This window comes from Glycine max, chromosome 19, assembly GCF_000004515.6.
Source record: "Glycine max cultivar Williams 82 chromosome 19, Glycine_max_v4.0, whole genome shotgun sequence".
In the NCBI taxonomy this organism is placed as follows: Eukaryota; Viridiplantae; Streptophyta; class Magnoliopsida; order Fabales; family Fabaceae; genus Glycine; species Glycine max.
In genome coordinates, this window is record NC_038255.2 from 1,189,059 (window position 1) to 1,211,389 (window position 22,331).

At 29.0% G+C, this 22,331-nt stretch overlaps 2 protein-coding genes across 2 annotated transcripts; one reads left to right on the forward strand and one right to left on the reverse strand.

Moving 5' to 3' along the window:
- Positions 1-1,225: 1,225 nt before the first annotated feature.
- Positions 1,226-5,717, reverse strand: LOC100815558 (uncharacterized). The gene is made up of 6 exons (XM_003553929.5): positions 5,559-5,717; positions 2,242-2,331; positions 2,071-2,159; positions 1,821-1,969; positions 1,609-1,690; positions 1,226-1,484 (listed from the first exon to the last, which is right to left on the reverse strand). Exons 2-6 carry the CDS (start codon positions 2,276-2,278, stop codon positions 1,371-1,373), a joined length of 471 nt encoding a protein of 156 aa, XP_003553977.1. The 5' UTR covers positions 2,279-2,331; positions 5,559-5,717; the 3' UTR covers positions 1,226-1,370.
- Positions 5,718-18,787: 13,070 nt separating this feature from the next.
- Positions 18,788-22,303, forward strand: LOC100818571 (xyloglucan glycosyltransferase 4). The gene is made up of 4 exons (XM_003553935.5): positions 18,788-19,733; positions 20,029-20,337; positions 20,639-21,043; positions 21,441-22,303. The coding sequence occupies exons 1-4, from the start codon at positions 19,101-19,103 to the stop codon at positions 22,074-22,076; spliced, it is 1,983 nt and encodes a 660-aa protein (XP_003553983.1). The 5' UTR covers positions 18,788-19,100; the 3' UTR covers positions 22,077-22,303.
- The last annotated feature ends 28 nt before the right edge of the window (positions 22,304-22,331 follow it).

Here is a 22,331-nt window from a genome sequence, read left to right on the forward strand (position 1 = left end):
AATAGATCATTTGAGCTAAATCATTGTTTTATTGATTTCATAATCAATTTTCATTAAGCAAACAATATAATGCTACTTTGGAATTCACAAACAGTCAGGGGAATGGAACCTAACTAGTAACCAGTGGTGGTGGCAGGTAACCTTATTCTTACCACAGTTTTCAAGCGTCAGTATTTCTAATCACATTACCGACCATAAAGACCAGGAAACAGTGGTTATTGGCAGGAAAGGTCACTTTCAATTAGTGTTAAATCCCAAGGTTGATATTGCAGAAAAAGACTTCTCAAGAGAGTGGAATCTCGAACAGTTCTTCTAGACTTACCCATTTCGTGTCATATCATTGATGTTGCCAAATCAAAAGTTACAGCGGTCCCCTTTTGACCTAGTTGGATCAAATGAAACGTGTATCAATTTTTGCAGGTTTAAGTGTTTAACTCATTGATTATATAGGATTATCAAGCAAGCCACTCTGATAAACTTTTTATTTTATTTTTTATAAACTATTAAGTATCCTTTACCGAAATTAGTCTTGAGTCGGATAAGACTATTTGAATTTTTCCTACTTAATAACATATTTAAGACTCAAATTTAAAATTATCAGTTAAATTGAATAATCACACAACAGCTTATTCATGCACTTGATATTCACTTTGATAACCCTGATTGCTGGTGAAATTGTAAAAAACACTGACTGGTACATAAGGATGTTCGTAGCCTCTAAACAAATGTAAAACGACTAAAATCCAATAATTCATCATTCACTGCACAAAGCTGCTATGACCCTCGCAACAGACGATGTTCTGTCCAAATTTTAATCGATTTGTGTAGGTAATACGAATTTATCAGTCTCGTCATATAGTATTTTGGTCTTGAAAAGTGGTCATGTTTGTATTTGCATCACACACACACACACACTAATTAATACCTATATTTGTGCTGAGAAAAAAAAAACCTATATTTGTAATCTTGCTAGACACAAAAAATAAGAATTAGTCATTTTCTGTTTTCATCAGTTATCTATAATTGATTTATAGTTGACCTACAGTTTTGCTATAGCTTATACACGTGTTGTAAATTTGAGAAATGTAAACTGCCATAACCTTTTATCCCTCCAGTCCCTATTGTTATACTGAAATATCCATTTCCATATTCAGTTGCCTTCCATGTAATTAACAAGATTCTACCCTATGCATCCATTTCCTTCACTGGGTTGCAAATCAACGACTTTAATAAAAAAATTCTTGAATAGCTTAATCCTTTCCAGTTCAACATACGAGTCAAGATTTACATGTATATGAGGATAGACCTAAACAGATTACAAGCATCAGAAATCAACATATTACACGTGGTGACATAGGCACACCACACGGTTATGGTCTTTTCCGAAGAGCAAAAGCCAATAGATAGCTGAGAGCCGAATCAACAGATGATAATGCAACAATAAGCATTGCAACAAGTATAAGAGTCAGAATTGCGGTCCTCAGCTGCAAAGGATTAATAAAAACATGCAATCATTCAATACATTTTCATAAATTAAAAAATGAAATAACGATGGATGTAGTGGGAAGCACTATGGTGAAAATATAAATAATGAACTAATTGGCATACCGTACTACTAAAGCTTGGCCACTCTATGTATTTAAACTGGCTAGGTTGCTCAGCCAAAAATACAAATATATATCTTAGCCCCCTGAAAAAGAACAGATAGTTACTAGCAATGATTGTATTTTTCTATAAAATTCAAAAGTTTCAGTTCACACAGCTAGTGTCTCATTACACTAATGTCCAGTTTTGAAGACAAGTTGAAGTTTTATAAATACCATATGGCATCCTTGATCAATGTTAGCAAAAAGGGCTCCTGAGGTAAATCATCATCATAGCTTAGATGATGATCATTCCTTGCAGCAGAGGTCACAAATTTGGTGCAACTATAGTTTGCATGTTTTTCTCTTATTTTTATTCTAAAAATCTGCAACACACACAAAGCATGTAATCTCAAATGATATATTGCCGCTAGAAACACACACACAAACCCATAAATTGAAGGAGAGGGAGATAAGCAATAATTACCGTTTGTGATGTCTGAGAAACATTTCTGTGACAATCAACTCTTGCTGGAAACTTTGATGGCAGAAAAGGAGTACCTTGACGAAGGAAAGCTACAATATATCAAGAAATATAAAGTTAAACAGGGAGCAAAATAAGCATGCCTATGAAGAAACCTATGTAGTCAGAAAAAACCTGAATAGTTCAGTGGCAACGAGGAAAGAATCACCATTTTGAGACTCAAATATTTGTTAAACAATCATGACCAATTCAATGCACGGAAACCTGCATAACCCAACTTAGTTATTAAAGGTTTATACATCATCAATTCATCTCAAAATCAAAACCTTTTTTCCTGTGTTATAAGCAATAATAACCTTAGCAGTTTAAAAAAAAGCACCCATTGTGTACAAAAAATAAATGAATAAGCAGTAGACATTTATCAAGCAGATCAGAAAAGAAATAAAGATGGGTTTGATCTGTTAAATATATTGATAGCTTGTGAGATTCATTCAACAGTCAAAGTGTCTTACAAGTTACACCTTAAATTTCTTGAGACTTCATATACCAAAAAAGAAGTATTAAGACTTCATTAAACCTAGAATTATAACTGTCAATTCTTGCTTATGATGCCAAAAATAATGAGCATAGAAGGCTTCTGGAAAGCTGTCAGCAAGCATGAAGAAAGACCACATACACGGTCAAATGTATCACTGTATTATTCTTTTTATTAATGTTTTTTATAAAACATGTTTCCATGAAAACTCAGCCAAAAAACATGAGCAATCAATGTACAGACCGAGTAAAATAATACCAAACCAAGTTATCATCCACCCTTCAATTGTTATTTCAATCTCCTAAATTATTCTATGTAAAATTATTCGATGTAAAATTTGAAAGGGGTTGGGGAGCTGGGGACAACTAAAGTACACCGAAAATAGACAAAGCCTTAACATCTAAAAGATCAGAAAATAGAAAAAAAAAAAAATTATATTGGAAGAGTTTCTTGAAATAAATATACATTCAAACCATCATCCTGCAGTCTCAACTAAAAGATTTTAGGAAATATTTGTCACTAATCATCTGCATTTGTAGTTGCTCCTGTCTAGGAGTGTTTTTGTTCACCAAGATCTGTCAATGTACAACAGTCGTTGCAAACATCATCACCCAAGCCCAGTCAATTACATTGAAGGATACAATAAGGCAATGAACAAAAGCATTCGATAATCGATATCATTTAACTGTTTCCAAGTGTAATGGATAAAATCATTCAGAATTTCCTTCTATCACTAATTCACTTTTTCTCTTGTCCACTAAAATGAAATCCTTCAGGATACTGTCTACAAGAATTAGTGGCATCCTATTCTTTATATTTTGTATTATTAAGTGAAATTTCATGTTGGCCCCACTATTTACTTGGACTCACTTTTTTTATTACTAAAGACAGCATAAGATTTCACCCAATAATAAATAGGATATTAAAAAGAGGTGTCAAAGAATGTAAATTAACATTTCTCTTGCTCCCAATTTTGTAGACTTGCACCACACATGCAGACACACACTGTCTTTTGTCTAAAAGGTTTAGAAAGGAATTAAAATGATGAAAATTTACATATATTCCAATATTCCATTGCTACCTATTTCCACATATACCAATGAGCATCAGACATGAGACAACATGCCTAATTTTAACATTCAGCTTAAAACATCTGTATTTAATATACAATGGTTATTATCTTGCTTGAATGATGAAAAGGTCCAAGTTAGTTTCTGTTTCTCTTTGTGTTCTATCATGTGGCCTTAGCAACTTGGAGTTGGTCAAGTTATACCATCTAATTAGCAGCTGTCTTTGACAAAAAAGGTGGTGTCAGATACCCAGAACTATTAGACGTTGGAACTTTGAAGTTGCATAAAACTGGGAGAAAAAAGATCTTGGCAGCTTATTGTTCAATGCACCAGAAGTTGGATTCAACCTACAAGCACCTAAACAACAAAACAAAGTCTAAAAAGGGGAAGAAAAGAGAAAGGAAGGTCTTCACATTTTTTTCTGCTTTTGTTATTTACATATGGTTTCTTTTCAGCCTTACTTCCTTTTAGAATGATGATTAGAACAAAAGTCCCACTTTCTATCTTATCTCTTCTCTTGTCATTTTTATCTACCCTTAAATGCTTCCCAATACAATATAAGAAAAATTAAATCAATAAAATAGGAAGTAAGAAAGATAACAGAGAGAGCGGGGGAAGAGACAAAAATAACTGACCTTCTTGTCTGCTTCAGTAAATTATTGGTAATCCCGTAGTACAGTTATTATATCTTGTACTGAATTATTTCAGTGGATAGAACTTGTATATGTAAAATTTATTGCAGAAAGAGAACATGCATTGTTGGAGTAGCAGGACCATAGACATTGTGCACTGCATATCTCTTTACTAACTACTTTTCCTACAATTTTTTTCCTGGGATTGTTGAAATTTTGATTGGAACAACTACAATTCAAAACTTAATATCAGATGTGAGTAACAATATCCTAGGGGAGATTGGGGACTGACTATGGGGAAGTAGCTAGACAACAGTACTAGTTGCCGGTGATGAGATTGTCAGACAGAAATGAAAAAAATAAATAAAATCAAGTATAGACATATGATTGAGAAGAGAAGGCTACCAACCTAAAACCTTGGCCTCCCTTTCTAACTCCAACTTCTTCCTCCTCTCATTATCCTTACTATTTTTTCTTTCTACCCCTATTCACTAGACCAATTGGACCCATAGTCAACAACTCAACATACTATCCATAGATAGTATGGAGGATGATGGATACCTTTAAAGCTGAGCATTCTTAGCTGACACACAAATATGTATATGTCATTATATTTACCATTTGGGCAGGGCATTGAACAAATAGCTTAAAAAATGTCAAGCCACCGTCTTTATTTTATTTATTCTTCAGAATTCTAAACAACCAAAATGGGGGAAGGGGGAATACAAATTAACAGGTTTCCATCGAATTCAAAAGCGTCAATAATTCTCAAACCTACCTAAATGGGTTCTCCCCTTGATACCCAAAACAACTACAACAACAAAGGTAAATGCAGCAAAGAAAAAATGTAGATTGAAGACAGAGTATAAAAGGACAACTTCAAAGGAAGAAAACAACACATATGAAAGAACCAAGCAAGCGCTGATTGAAGAACTGAAGAAGCACGGAATCAAGAACCAATAAACCCCATAAGACTTTTAACATTTTCACAGCATAAACAATCAGCACCCCATCCCATGGAATTTGTTTACAAACAGAGCCTATGCGAGACTCAAGGCATCATATGTCACTAAAACGTAGAGAACAGAGTGACTCAAAAGTGTCATACACTTTGAGAGCCAACATCCAGCATGGATACTCATAATCACTACAAGTCGACCATTCTGGCCTTTTATCAAACAAGTTATGAGCAGATAAAGAAAATGGAGATAAAAACAAATCCAAAACTACCGAAAGAATGGTGGCGTAGATTACCTGACGGTGGCAGAAATGGTCGAGAGGTTGCGATCGAACAACGACGACGGCGAAACTTGTTCAACCGAGGCGACAACTACACTCGCGTTTCAGGCTTCGTTCCGGGTGAGGAAAGGAAACGATTCGGAATTTTAAAATTGGTTTAAAATAAATGTTGTTGTCTTGCCTTTTTTTATTATTTTATTTTCATCTTTATAAAAGTTTTTATTTTTATTTTGTTTTAATCTTTATATTCCCTTGTTTTCTTCTTATTTATAAGACACAATTTTGACATCATGTTTGTTTTTTTTATAAAATTAATTTATAAGATTTATTGTAATAATTATCTTTAGAGTAAAAATATCTCTTATTAAAAGAGAGAATATATTTATAAACAATTATTAGAAGAGATATATATTAATGATAATAATAATTTCAAAAAAAATTATAAATTTAAGAAAATTTATTGTTATTCATTAGATTAATTATTTTTTTAATGTTAATGTGTTAAGGAATTGAGTCTTATATAATAACAAAGAAAATAATATATAATATTTTTTATTCCCTATAATATTTTGTTTATTTTTGAATTAGTCCATTTGATAAACATACATGTCATGTATGAGGTTGATTCCATGTAACTTACATAATAGTTCAAATTAAACGGAAATAATTTGTTAAATTTGCAAACCAATACCTACATTTGTCTCTTTAATTTTGATTCTCGACTTTTATCTACCTAAATATGTGACATGATGCCTATTCGTGGAAAGGATTTAATGGTTAGAGACTTAGCTTGTTGTTTTGCTTTTGTTGATTCTTGAAATTACAATTAACAACTAAACTAATTTCTTAGAGATATAAGATTCATCAGGTAATAAAAAATAAATATCACATATTTTTAACAAAAATTAATAATTGTTGATAAAAAAAACTAAAGCAATTCAGCCGGATTATCCATAGTGGAGTAAAATAAAAATTCAACACTTAATTAGACATTTTTGCAGCATTTAGTTGTTTATTTTGAACATTTCTTCTCATCTTATAACATTTTTCCTTGTTTGAATGAAACTGATAATCTGAAACATGGTTTTAACCCTATTATTAATAAATATATACTTGTTTGCATGAGCAACTTTGGAGTCCCTTTTAATTTGATTCTGAACATTAAAAGAGATCTTAACTTGCTTTGCTATTTGCTCTTAACATGTCAAACTCAGTTTTGTAGTTTGATTAACAAGTTTCAAGTTGTAAATTACAGGCTTTAACTACAAGTGAAATTGAAACCTTTATTAGCATATTGAAACCTTTATTAGGTTCAATGTGTTGAACTGAGCTCGTGAGACTTGAATGTGATCATGGTCATGCCAGCAATGGAAAGCTCCACAAACAAAAGCAGTTAGTATATGCATGGAAAGAAGATATTATTATTATTATTATTATTAATATTTATCCTTAAAAATTAAAAATAAATACTAAAATCGTAGGAGTTTACAAATCACAAATTTGCTCCATTACTTTTAACAGCTTGCACTCTTACAAGGGATTTAGCTCATTTATAACTAAGATGGAACTCTTTCAGATGTAACAGTACAATTGTACAAATTCTTAAACTCCAAATTGACCTTCAATCCATTTTAAAAAAATGGTTCTTCAGATATAATATTGAATTGAAAAAAAAAAACAAAAAATCATATAAACCTTAAGTTGGGATGCTGCACCCTTCTGGTCCCTGTTCTGCCTTGTTTTATCTTAAAAAAAATAATAATACATAAATATTTTATTATTTTAAACATATTTTTAATACTTCTTATTTTTTTATATTTTTTTTATCACATTATAAATTTTATCATACATATATTTTTTTTTCTTTTTCCTTTTAGGTATCGAATAACCTGATGTTGATGTAACATTTTAGTTTAAAAAAATACTTTTGAAGCCAAGCTGGCCCTGTATAGGAAAAACAAAAAGTGTGATCTGAATGACATTAATTATGTGATTTCTTAAGATTGACACTAATAATGATAAATAATTGCTAGAAACCTGAAGATCTTAATACTAGTATATTACTTTGAGATCGATGTGGGTTCTATAATAATAAAACCCGAAAGGTACACCATATCAATCTACATATGTTCACTTTTTGGTTAGCTGTCCCTTAATATATTTTTCCAAACTAGAACATAGTTTATCAACATTTTAATCTTTTGCATCAATTTGTGTGCAAGCAAAAAATTATTAAGTTGCTCTAATCTTTCTGCTTCCAATATTATTTTATTATATTTTCCCCCTGAAAATGAAAGAGCCGTATTTATCTCCGGGGTTATCGTACAATATTACTATTGGCTTCCCTCTTTAGGTTAAAATGTTAAATCATAATCATTGACTCCCTTAAATATAATATTACAAATCCCAGGATTCACTAAACAATCAAAGGAAACGAATATAACTATAAGCAGTCATGGTGGCAGGTAATTTTATACTATAATATTATATTAATATTGCTGTGATTTTCAACTTTTGGTATATTTAGCCATATATATACTAATTCCTAATTATGAAGACCAGGAAACAGTTATAGCTTTGGCATCAAAAGGACACCTTCCCAGAATTGCAATTTCAAAAGCTTGATAAAGAAAAAGACTTCTCAAGGGATGGATTACTAGAGGAATCTCAACCAACATCTCATCACTTTCCATCCTACCCTCTCCATGTGGCCTTTCCCACTCTAAAGAAATCTGTTGGAGAACAAGTCTTACATTCATGAATTAGAACACAAGTTAAAGAATACATAGAGAAGTAGGAGTAGGGGGGACCAGAGTCTTGTGGGTTTTTCAATTTTTTTTGCCTATAAGAACCAAACCATGTGATTATATTTGGATTGATTCAGGTCAGGATATCAAGTCTATTAATAGAAATAATAAAAGAAACATGAAAAAATAGACAAATATGAAATAAAATGAAAGAAAGTTGAATAGTTTAAAAAATTAGAATTATAGAATTATGCAGCATAAATATTAATTTTTTTTGTAAAATATTACAAGGTTATCTTGGGTTCCTTTCCATGTGTCCAAATTCAATACCTATTCTCATTTGATTGGATTTGCGATTTTAACATTCAAACTAAACTAATGTTTTCTTTTTAAAGGCAAAATGATATTTATTAAATAAGCAACACTATACTTGCTGCACATGGACTGCAAACTAAACCGATGGTTTGAAACCAACTTAAAATTTCTCTTTTAATTTAGTTTGGATTGATTTGGTCATTGGGTCAACTCGAAATGATAAAGTTTCCTAACCTTTTTTTTATAAGCAAAAATTTAATTTATTGAAAGGCTACCTTAGCACAAGTTATGATAAAGTCTCCTAACTAAGACGGCTATATATAAGTCGAAATGGTAAAGACATGTTTGAACAAATCAACCACTTAAGATGAAACCCATCATTCCATCAACATGCCCACACACAAATTCTAACACATAATTCTTAGACACGCACTGCAGAATGCTTTTTGAATTTATACATGGTAACGGTTCATTTGAGCTGCTATTCAATAATTTCTCTGCATTCCGTGCCTTGTCCTTAGCAACATAATGTGGCACGTGGACTCTTGATCACTAATGATGCTCAAGCTGGTCAAGTATCACCTCTCTTAGACAACATGGAGAGGGTGTTGTCTGGTGATTAGGGGGCATACATGTTTGAAGTTTAATAGTATTTTGCTACCTTGAATTTGGCACGTAGCATGTTACCCTTGTCGAACATATCTTATGCCACTGTGGACTAGTGGTTAATGACAAATGTGGGTTATGTTTTTTTTTTTTGGAAAAATGTAAATTATATTAAACTTAAAATAATACAATAATAAATGGGGCATATCCCGTAAAAAATAAATGCAACATGTAAGCTGGAAGTGGTTCTTTTGGATGCTTGATTCAACATACGGATTGACTAATTAGGGATTCCAAAGCACTATATCCTAATTTGAGTTTAGAAAGGGTCCGTTTGTTTTACTATGATTGGAAGTATACTCAAATTGATTTTAAATTATAAATTTTATATTGAAACGTATGCATAATAAGAAAGAGTTGATTTTGCGTGTAAAACAAAAATCACGGCAAGTTTAATTCACCACTAATCCAAACATACACCGAATCAATCTACTTAATTAAGTTGTATGTTCACGAATAAAAAATATATAAGAATTTTAAAATCAAGCAAATATTTAAGATTTTTTCCGACCGATTTTATATATTTATAAATCATATGAATTTTCAGCTGTGGAAATTCTATCTAAACAAAAAAATGCGGAAATTCTAAATACATTTTACTGAAATGACTAGGAACACATGCTCTTGAAAATACGAAAGTGATTGCAAATGACAGTATGAGGATGGAAATTAAACCTCAACTCATTAAAAAAGATAATGTTATGTGGAGGCTTTAGTCTATATATCCACACTTTTATATATCATATCACTCATGTCATATCTATAAATAATTTATAATTATTTTTAAAAACAATATATTTTTAGTTGTGTATATGCTCAATACAGTTGGTATGATTATTAGTATAATAGATCTACAAAATATCTATTACAATAACTTAATATATATGTTAGATAATTGCCATATTGATGAAAATAATACTAACACTTGATTTTTTTCCTGTAAGAATATGTAAGATTTTTTTAATAAATTTTGTATGACTATATCGTAAGTTTACACCCTAATCACACAATATATATAAATATATAATTAACTGAAACCTAAGACATTCAGTATTCACTATACACTAACTGGGACTTAACACATAGCATACTACCTGGATCTTGGGAATGTGTTATTAATTGGAGTTAGATACTTAGATTCATTAGACCACGTGCATGATTAGAAACTGCGATTTTATTTCGCAACATGAATCAATTTTAAATAAGGAGAAAATAAAAACAGGTAATTATTTTATTATGTGTCAGAATAAAATCAAAATATTGGATCATTATGAAAATTAAATTGAAGTATCTGGAGTAGTGTCTATCAAAGAAAGAGACGAATTAAATTATACACTAGATTGATGTGGACAGCCATAACCAGGGTAGCTCATCACATGGGGCTCATTTAGTAAGGATTCTAACCTCACATGACTGTGTTCAACTCAATCACCTAGACAACAAATCCCGTTGAAATGTACATTATGTATGTGCCCATATTCTGTGCTTCTTTTGAAACCCTAGTTCTTGTGGGGTTTGCTGGATAAAGCTGTGGTTGCTAGGATACAAAACCACCGAACCAAATAAACACTTGCATGCCCCAGTTGCATTCTTTCTCATTACCATCTTTCAGTGAGGGAAAGAAATTCAAAACATTGATAAGAAGCTAGTATATATAATGCCTAGAGTACTTGCATGCTTCTAATAATAAAAGTTTTTGTTCTTCTATATATGTCTCCTAAAACGAATGGAGTTGTGCCCACGTAACACCATATATCAAAATCTCAATTCGGATAAGAAAAAAACCATCATCATCTTTTTATTTTTTGGGTTTCATTTTTGTTCTAGTTGTTGTTGCTGGGTTTCTTTAGCTATTCATTTGGACATCGATCCGGCTTGCTGTTTTGGACCTTAATGGTATAATTAAAATGATAAATTTTTTGTTTGGATAATTTTTTTAATAATTACTTACAAGAAAATAAAATATAAATTAAACTTTTTTCACAAGTTAAAATTATCTTATGAATAAGTTAAAAATCAACCTTGGAAAAGATAATTAAATGAAAGAACTTATACAAATTAATTTATGCATAAATTAATTTAAATTTAGAGAATAATTTTAACTTATTTTTGGGTGTGTTTTGTACATGATAAATTATTATTATTATTGTGATTATTATTATTATTATTATTATTATTATTATTATTATTATTATTATTATTATTATTATTATTATTATTATTATTATTATTATTATTATTATTATTATTATTATTATTATTATTATTTTTATTATTATTATTATTATTATTATTATTATTATTATTATTATTATTATTATTATTTTTATTATTATTATTTTGATTTTTCTTTTCCTAAAATCAGACATAGTATTTTTTTTGCACACAAGTATCTTAACATATGTCTGGTGACTTATGTGAGCAAAATTCTAAGTTTTGGGAGTTAATAATTATAAAAAAAAATATTTAGTTAAGGGATGTAAATTTAGGTAATTATTTTATCTTTTTTTCTCTTGTTAGAATCTTGTTATTGCCTTTTTAATTATAAATTTGTGAATGTTTAATCTTACACTTTAATTCATCATTTTGATAGGATATGCATGCTTATTGATGAATCATTTTGTAGGAATGAATTGGATTGAAAGGCAAACAAGAAATGAGAAAGATTAATTATAAAGTGAAGAATTAAGATGCAGAGGAGAAATTTGCTTGAGCTCTTAATTTTGGCTTAAGCTTAAAAAAAACGAATATGTAGAGTTGCATAGCTTTAGAATTTGCTTTAAGTCTGAAATTTTTTAAACATTCATTAAAGTGCAGATTTTTAGGGATTCTAGAAATTGTGTGCACCAATTTTGTGGAGGTCATGTTTTGTTGTGTAAAAAAATTTTGTGCAAGAAAGCTCTCTCACTAATATATATATATATATATATATATATATATATATATATATATATATATATATATATATATATATATGATTTTTAGCAACATTTTTTCTTAATCTCGGTAAAAAATATTATTAAAAACTTTTGATAATATTTAAAAAGTATCTTTAAATATAAATAAAATGTTACTAATATATTCACGTGACATTTTATTAATGTTGTATATAGTCAATGTCGTTAAAATCTTTAGCAACATAAACTAAATACAACATTTGATAAAATGTAGTGAAAATATATTAATAATATTTAATTATATTTGATGATATTCTTTAAAGGTTGTCAAAAGCTTTTAAGAATATTTTTACTAAGTATTAGATAAAAAAATGTTACTAAAGATCACATGTGTGGTAATGTCTCTTTGTTCATTTCTTTCATTTTTTTTCTTCCTTCCATCTTGCTTTTAGATGCTACTCATGAAGATAGGTAGTTAAACTCTCTTTTGTTGTGGTTAGATTGTAAACAAACATTACAATCTCATGTATTTATTTTGAAATATTATTATATATTCATATTGTTTTTCAAAGTCAACTTTTTATTTTTATGTTTTATGATTATTATGGATTGGTCACCTGTAACTTGGTTTTTAAATAAGGTTGTGATTGAAAATTGATTTATTTATTTTGAATTGTGGTAAAATGTCCATTAAATCTTGGAGCTAAAAATATGATAAAGGTTATTAAACTTAAAACAAGTTTCTTTATTAAATGTACAAGTGGTTGATATTAAATAAAGAATTTTAAACTCTTTTCAGCTAAAGGATTAAGGATTAGAACATGATTTTTGGACAATGGTCAATATTAATATTTAATTTTAAGTTGAATATGATGCTTTAGTATAAAGAAATTTTTTAGTAAAATCTAATCCTAACAATCTTTATCATTTGAATTTTATATTGTTTTATAGCATGTTTATCCAAAATTCCCAAAATTATTTCAACTTATAGTTTTGTTTTAATTTATCTTTGTTATCAAATGATATGTTTAAATCCTCTTTATTAGTTAAACAATAAAATCTTGTGAAAATTTTCAAATATTACATAAGTATTCGTAGAAATGACATATCTTATTAAATAATATTTGACAATTTAGCTAGTACGCTCGTAAAAAATAACACCAACCCATTTACATATAACAAAGAAACTAAATATAATTAACTGGAAAACCCTCTTCATATATAGTATCAACTACCAACGGTTATCCAATCCAATATTTATACATCCATAAGTATAAGATAACCAATTGATAGTATTATGCTAGCCATAACATATCACCCAAATTGCCATCCTTACCAAAAGTACCCCTACACAATAAAATAACCCAAAATAATCCTTATAACAAGAAATAGCCTTAGGTTACTTGTTAATAGTTTATTCTGGGAGAATCTTAGTGTATAAATTTAATATGTCATTTATAGATGTTACAATAGGTACAATAGTTAAATGTAATATTTATACTTGATGCTATATTTTTTTTTGTTTTAATTCATTTATTTTGTTGTTCATGTACCAATTTTACATTTTAATTTGTACCTATGTCATATTATTTTCATTTTAATTTTTTATAGGACCAACAAAATGGAAGATTTTTTTTCTATGCAAAAACTAAAATAATAAAAAATGAATTACAAACACCAAAGTTATGATTTAACATAATAAAAAAAGTTTGTATTTCTCTATTTTTTTTCATGTTTATTCTCTATTTTTAAATATTCAAGTTGTTTTTACCTGAACTGACGAGCTCTTGTGGTGGTGTTCCTCCGTAAGCTCTTCCTAGTACAATGATAGTCAGTGAATCTACGAAAATACTACAACACTTAACTTAGAGACATAACTATAAAAAATAAATATCAAGAATAAATTAGAATAAAATTTATTACAGAAAATATTTAATCTTTTTTATAAAGGTGAAATAGACTTAATTTTCCTAATTAGATTACATAAATAAGGTAAGATATCTTATTTTATCCTACCTTATCTTTCTGGATTTATATTCTTCATTTTTTTATGGAAAAAAGAAAAAAAATATAAATCAGTAAAAGTACAGTTTATCTCCTTCCTGATTTATCCCATTTGAGTTTTTTTGAGTGTTAAGTGATTTACTCGATCAAGAGCCAACTAATACACAAGTAACACGCAAGCTCAAAAATAATGATTGAAGGGCATAGAAATCTACCTTATATATACTAACTCCATATCCATTTGACATCTTAGCAAATTACTAAAATGAAAACTGAAATTAATGTGGTTTTTGAGAATTTTTCTTAATGTGTTTTAAGTTAGAGATTTTTCACATAGGTAATTTTGGTATTTGTGACAAAACTTTATAACTATGTGTAATTTGCTCAATTCGATAATTTTGTTGTTTTAAGTGTACCATGATAAACCATTTTATTTTAAATGTACTATGATAAATTAAGCATAATTATATCGTCAACATTTTTCTTGTTAGATGAATCACTGAGGAATTTATTACTACCACTTAGTGACCCGTGCTCTTTAATTTTTAGTTCTTTTAAGTCAACTTCTTGTTTGATGTGAATTATCCTTCCACCTCCCAATACCAAACGCGAAGATTGCCTTGCCTCAATTTGGATAGCAGCCAAAAAATAGACCAGTTAACTTATACTTTCTCCATCTTTTTTTTATTTGTCTTATTTTATAAAAAAAAATTAAATTTTTTTATATGCAATAATTTTTTTCTTATATACCTTTACTTAATTATTTTCTCTTCAAACATTAATAAAAAATAGAGAAAATAAAAAAAATAGAATGAGAATATAAATAATTGACAATTTTAATATCATAAATAATTTTTAAAAAAATATAAATTAATTGAAAAAATGTTATAAATAAGAACAAATTGCGTACATCGAGGGGCAATGCGACTAATCACAAGTCTCTCGTATACACAATCATATTCATAGATTTATTAGATTGGATAGCTTCTATATACTCATTTTAGATATGGTGAGTGGTGGGCATGATTAAATTTTTTATATAGTTTCAATATTATAATTATAATATATAAAATATAGTTGAGGACCCTTATATTACTATATGTACATACAATAATTTTTATCTTAAGTCTTCAAATTCTATAGTTGACACTAATTTTTTTTATCTTTGTATTTATGAAAATACTCAAACTTTAGTCTCTAAAGCTAGTACTTTTTTCTCCTTACAAATGCAGATTTGTTTTTATTTTTCTTAAAAGTATTAATAAAATATGAAAATTGCCCATATGATTTAAAATACTACTTATATGAAGTAACTAGAAATTTGATTTGTACATAAATTTTGCAGAAGAAATTATAAAACAAATAGACAAGTAAAATCTTAATAAGAGATAGGAGAAAAAAAGTATAAAATAAGATTATTAATATGATGGAGAAAGAACAAAAATATAATAATAAGTATATTAGAATAGTATAACTTAAAGTAATAGTTTGTTTAATAAGTTTTTCATATCAATTAAAAAAAATCTAATATATATTAGATTAGAATGATACTAAAGTTAACGCTTTACTATTTGTTTTTCTTTAATAAAAATAAATTCTGTTACCTAACCAGGTGATTTTGAAGACCGCGTAATAACCTAATCCCACCGACACACTTTTGATACCAAAGCATGTCCAAAAAGATACCTTGTGGGTCTATATTGCAATGTAAAATTACGGGAAAAAAACATGTGTTCTATGATGGTTTTATTAGAAAATTGTTAAAATTAAAAATACAATTCTCATATATATATATTATATATATATATATATATATATATATATATATATATATATATATATATATATATATAAAATTGTTGTTTATTTATTTTTGGGTGTGGATCGATCTGGTTAAAATAGGAGTTAAACACACGATTTTGTCAAGTTGCTCTTGGCTGTTTTGATTACATATCAATCAAATTAAACCCCTAAACAAGGCAACAATGAAGGCATAAATTTTCCCTTCAATTTGTCCTATACTCATATATGGCTACTATGAGATGATCTGGCTTGACTTTTTGTCTTAACAACAAAATTTAGACAATTATATATTCATTAATTGCACACACTACATAGGACATATATATACATGATAGTTCCTTCAAATACACACACAAAAACAAGAAAATCTCGTTAGAAAAAAAGAATAATGTAAAATTCACTTAATAATAACAATTTTAATAAGTTTAATGATTTTCTATAAAAATAAATAAGTTTAATGATTGGTAATTAAAAAAAATCATAAATTTAATGCACCGATCGAGCATAATCATCCAATTATTATCTACCCTAAACTATTGAAAAAGGATAATAAAGTACTCTTTCTGTACATATCAACAAAAAAAACAAGAAAATCTCTTTAGAAAAAAGGACTCAATGTAAAATTTACTTAATAATAACAATTTTAATAAGTTTAATGATTTTCTATAAAAATAAATAAGCTTAATGATTGATAATTAAAAAAATCATAAATTTAATGCACCAATGGAACATAATCATCCAATCAGTGCCTACCCTAATCTATTGAAAAAAGTTAATAAACTCCTCACGTACCAACAAAAGAAAACAAGAAAATCTTGTTAGAAAAAAGAACTCATGTAAAATTCACTTAATAATAACAATTTTAATAAGTTTAATGATTTTTTATAAAAATAAATAAGTTTAATGATTGATAATTAAAAAAAATCATAAATTTAATGCATCGATCAAACATAATCATCCAATCATTGCCTATCCTAAACTATTGAAAAATGTTAATAGAATACTCTTTGTGCACGTACAAGAAAATAATGAAATCTCGTTAAAAAAAAGACTCAGGTAAATTTTGCTTAATAATAATAATTTTAATGATTTTCTATAAAATAAATAAGTTTAATGAATGATAATTAAAAAAAATCATAAATTCAATACACCGATAAAGCATAATCATCCTATCAATGCCTACCCAAAATTATTGGAAAATGTTAATAAACTACTCTTTCTGCATATACCAATAAAAGAAAACAAGAAAATCCCGTTAAAAAAAAGGATTCATTTAAAATTCAATTAATAATAACAATTTTAATAAGTTTAATGATTTTCTATATAAAAAAAAGTTTAATGATTGATAATTAAAAAAATTATAAATTCAATACACCAATTGAACGTAATCATTCCATCAACACCTACCCGAAACTATTGAAAAATGTTAATAAACTAATCTTTCGACGCGTACCAACAAAAGAAAACAAATATTAAATATTTTATACATAAAACATATATATAAATTATTAATTTAATAAACATGCACTGTGAGTATTAAAGTTTTTATCATCACAATTTACAATTACTCTTTTGACATGTCCCAAAAAAGAAAAAATTAAAGATACACATATTGTGTATAAATATATTATGAATTTACCAACAAATAATTTGTCTAAATGATGTCAGCTTTAATTTTTTCTTAAACCAAATCTTGAATTTAAATTTTATTAATGAAAATAATAAAATTAAAAAAAATCTTATCAAAAGTAATAGTGAAATAATTTTGATAAAAATTAATCATCAACAAAATCAATAAATATTTAATATTAATAACATGATAAAAAAACATAATTTTAAGTCTAATAAACATATCTTATTATTAATATAAAAGTTTTTACACCATTAATCAATAAAAAATAATCATCTTTACATTTTTTATATAATTCTTAAAATAATCATTATAAAAAATTAATATAAATCTATGATTAGGAAGATAGTGTATAGCAAACATATTATTTAACTATTATTTCTATTATGTAAGATATGAGAGAGGAGAGGAAGATGGAAAGAAAGAGGGAGTGAAATTTCTGCGCTGTATCTTATTGTCACACTGCAGAGAGAAAACTTTATTGTGTGGCGCAGTTGTAAATTTTTTATGGTCAGGTTCCTTACGTGTCTACTAAACATTGCTCACATGCCAGCTTTTCCCTTACCTCAACTTGCCACTTTAACAAATCCAAATTAACCAATCAAATCATGCATATCCTAAGAATAAAAAGCACCAACTGTATAATTTATTATTGCTTTCACCCCATGTTAACAAAACATAGGGGAGAAGTGTTAATGAGTATCTTTATAATATTATTGATTATGAAATTTTATTTTTTTAATTTCTTAGTCAATATCTTAATAATAAAGAATCTTATATTTTTTAATTTATTTTTACTAACAACATTTTTAATGAAATTTTTTAAATGGTTTTTTAAGTGAATACATTATTTTTTATCTTTTTTTTGCCCATACAAATTTATATGACATGGAGAATTTCTTTAAAATAAAATTTATATATTTTGTAAGAAAATATTTTTTAACAATAAAAATAATATTTATTTGACACATAATAACATCATAATTAAATTATAATTAAATAAAAATACAAAATATAAGTTTTTTTTTAAAGATTTTTATTATTAAAATAAAATTATATATAAATTTCTTATAATTACATCACTCATATTATAAGAATCAAGAAAATAATTTTAAAAATTCAAGAAATTCTTCCTGGAGATGTCCCTCAACACTATTAATACCAGGCTTAAACATGTCAAAGTGACTCTCTCTTTCTCTTTCTCTAAATAGAGTGCTAAAAACTCTAAATTCATAATTGCATCAGAATATCTGAGATTTGCTTAAATTCAGATTTGAAAACCAACCACACAGGAAAAAACTTTTTTATGGGAATGACCCTTTTTGAGTTTTTTGTTTCTTCTTTTTTATACACTCATGATGTCGAGGAAAACTATCTGATTAGCTTCAATTGTCATTGGTGAGCATTGATCCTCTTCTCAAAATCTTCTTCTTCTTTTCTTTCCCGAGAACTTGAGTTCCTAGGAAAAACAAAGAATAGAGAGAGAAAGAGAGTAATGGCACCAAATACTGAGAAGTCTAACAACAACGACTTCACCTTGTTACAAGTTCATGATTCGGATTCTCCCATGTTTCCAGAGAAGCAGAAAGCCACAAGCCGCAAGCAGTTTACTTGGTTTCTTCTCCTTAAACTCCACAGAGTTCTGACATGTTTGTCATGGTTGACCAATTGTCTCAAAGCCACTTTTGCTTTGGTCAAGAAGCGCGTTTCATTGGCTGACATGAGCGATGAGGGCCCTAAGAGTAGAGGAAAGTTGTACAGGTTCATCAAAATCTTTCTTGCTCTCTCAATTGGAGGCTTGGCCATAGAGATCATTGCTCATTTCAACAAATGGAACTTGCACAACATGATTCAGCCTTGGGAGGTTCAGGGTCTGCTGCAATGGTGCTATGTGGCTTGGCTCTCCTTCAGGGAAGACTACGTTGCTCCATTAGTCTTGATGGTTTCAAAGTTCTGCATTGTCCTCTTCTTGATTCAGTCCTTGGATCGCCTTGTTCTCTGCCTTGGATGCTTCTGGATCAAGTACAAGAAGTTGAAGCCAACCTTTGAGGCAGATGCATGTGATGTTGAGGACCCTTCAAACTTCCCAATGGTCCTTGTTCAGATTCCCATGTGCAATGAGAGAGAGGTAACAGAATCAATATTGCAACTTGCCATAACTATGATTAAGATTATGATTATGATTTTTTTCATTGACAAATGTTAGTTTTGTTAGAAATGTCACTTGGAGGAGTTGGCTTCACCATTCTCCAACCACTGAGCCAATCTTATATCTCCTAAGATTATGATTATGATTATGTCCTAGCCTAATTTATGAATTAGAATAGTCTTATGATTGGTACTAGTGGCAGGCTAGTTTAGACTAATGATTTTCCAATTTTACCAATGAAGCTGAATTTTTTTTTTTTCTTGATGTAATGAAGGTTTATTCACAATCAATTGGTGCTGCTGCTCAACTTGATTGGCCAAAAGACAGAATATTGATTCAAGTGCTAGATGATTCGGATGATGGGAATTTACAGCTGCTCATCAAAGAAGAGGTGGCCTCATGGAAAGAGAAAGGGGTGAACATTGTGTACAGGCACAGATTGATTAGAACTGGGTATAAAGCTGGGAATCTTAAGTCAGCAATGTCATGTGACTATGTCAAGGACTATGAATTTGTGGCAATATTAGATGCAGATTTCCAGCCCAATCCTGATTTCCTCAAACTAACCATTCCCCATTTCAAGGTAGGTACTATTACTAATATAGGCAAATGCTAACTCTCTTAGGACATTGGTTAAGGAATTAAAAGGAGAAAAAAATTATTGGGATGTGTAAAATTACACTGCTCATGATTTTTTTATGCTCTCTTATGATTTTCATAATAAATACTTTCTCCTTTTAATTTTTTAATCAATATCCTAAGGACACTGATTAACAAGACCTTTACTAATACTATATGCCAGATAAGGACAAGGGACATGTCTTCTATGCATGGTCTAAAGTCAAAAACAAATAATTGAAGAATTTATGGACTTTTCTTTACAGGGAAAACCTGATTTGGGGCTGGTCCAGGCTAGATGGTCCTTTGTGAACAAGGATGAGAATCTACTCACAAGGCTCCAGAACATCAATTTGTGCTTTCATTTTGAGGTGGAACAACAAGTTAATGGCTACTTTCTAAATTTCTTTGGATTCAATGGAACAGCTGGTGTTTGGAGGATAAAGGCTTTGGAGGAATCAGGAGGGTGGTTGGAGAGGACCACAGTTGAGGACATGGACATAGCAGTTAGAGCTCACTTGAATGGATGGAAGTTTATCTTCCTTAATGATGTCAAAGTTCTGTGTGAATTACCAGAGTCTTATGAAGCTTATAAGAAACAACAACATCGTTGGCACTCTGGTCCAATGCAGCTTTTCAGGCTATGCCTTCCTGCTATACTAACTTCCAAGGTATTATTAATTTTTTTGGGTTAAATTTCTATGCACTTTTACTCTCAACCAATCAGAAAATCATTGTTGGTATGACTTTTAAGATAGTTATTGTAAAAGTCAATAAACTTACCATATAACTATGTGATTGGATAACAATGTAAAAACCATTTACACTATAAGTGCATACACTATTTAGTATTTACTATTTACTCAATCAAGTTTAATTTCTATGCACAGTCAATGTAAAAATTTTACATGGTCAATCAATCATAAATTATGGTTTGCGCTTTTAAGATAATTATTATAGAAGTCTTTCAAACTTATCATACTATCAAAACGCATACACTACTTACCCAGTCTTTGTATTATTAAATGTATAGTTTTCTGAATTCTTATTTGCTTTTATCCTATGCAGATATCAGTCTGGAAGAAGACGAATTTGATATTTTTGTTCTTCCTATTGAGGAAACTTATACTCCCCTTCTACTCCTTCACCCTGTTTTGCATCATACTACCCTTGACCATGTTCATACCCGAGTCTGAACTACCCCTTTGGGTGATATGTTATGTCCCCATCATCATGTCTTTCCTAAACATCCTTCCATCCCCAAAATCTATCCCTTTCCTAGTTCCTTATCTTCTGTTTGAGAACACCATGTCAGTCACAAAGTTCAATGCCATGATTTCTGGATTGTTTCAGCTAGGAAGTGCTTATGAGTGGGTAGTGACAAAGAAGACAGGGAGATCCTCAGAGTCAGATTTGTTGGCCTTGGCTGAGAGAGAGTCAAAGTCTTCAAATGAAGAAAAGATTCTAAGAAGACACTCAGAGTCTGGCTTGGAGTTATTAGGCAAACTTAAGCAATCAGAAGTACCTTCAAAGAAAAAAAGAAACAAGCTCTATAGGAAGGAGCTAGCACTTGCACTTCTTTTGCTCACAGCATCTGCAAGAAGTCTTTTGTCAGCACATGGTGTTCACTTCTATTTTTTGCTCTTCCAAGGATTGTCATTTCTCATAATGGGTCTGGACTTGATTGGTGAGCAAGTGAGCTGAAATAACTAATAAGGATTGGAAATTGTTTTACTTGTTTTTGACACCAATACTTTTGGTTGAATCCAGATTTTAGTTGAAGTTCATTAAGATACAATCGTAAGATTACATAGCAGCTGGCAAGACAATGAAATATATAGATTAAAGTTGATTGTCCCATCATAAAATATAAAAAATAATGATAATAATAAGCATTGAGGATCATAGACAAAAACAAATGCAATTTTTTTAATTTCTTTTCCCATTTTTGTGTAGACT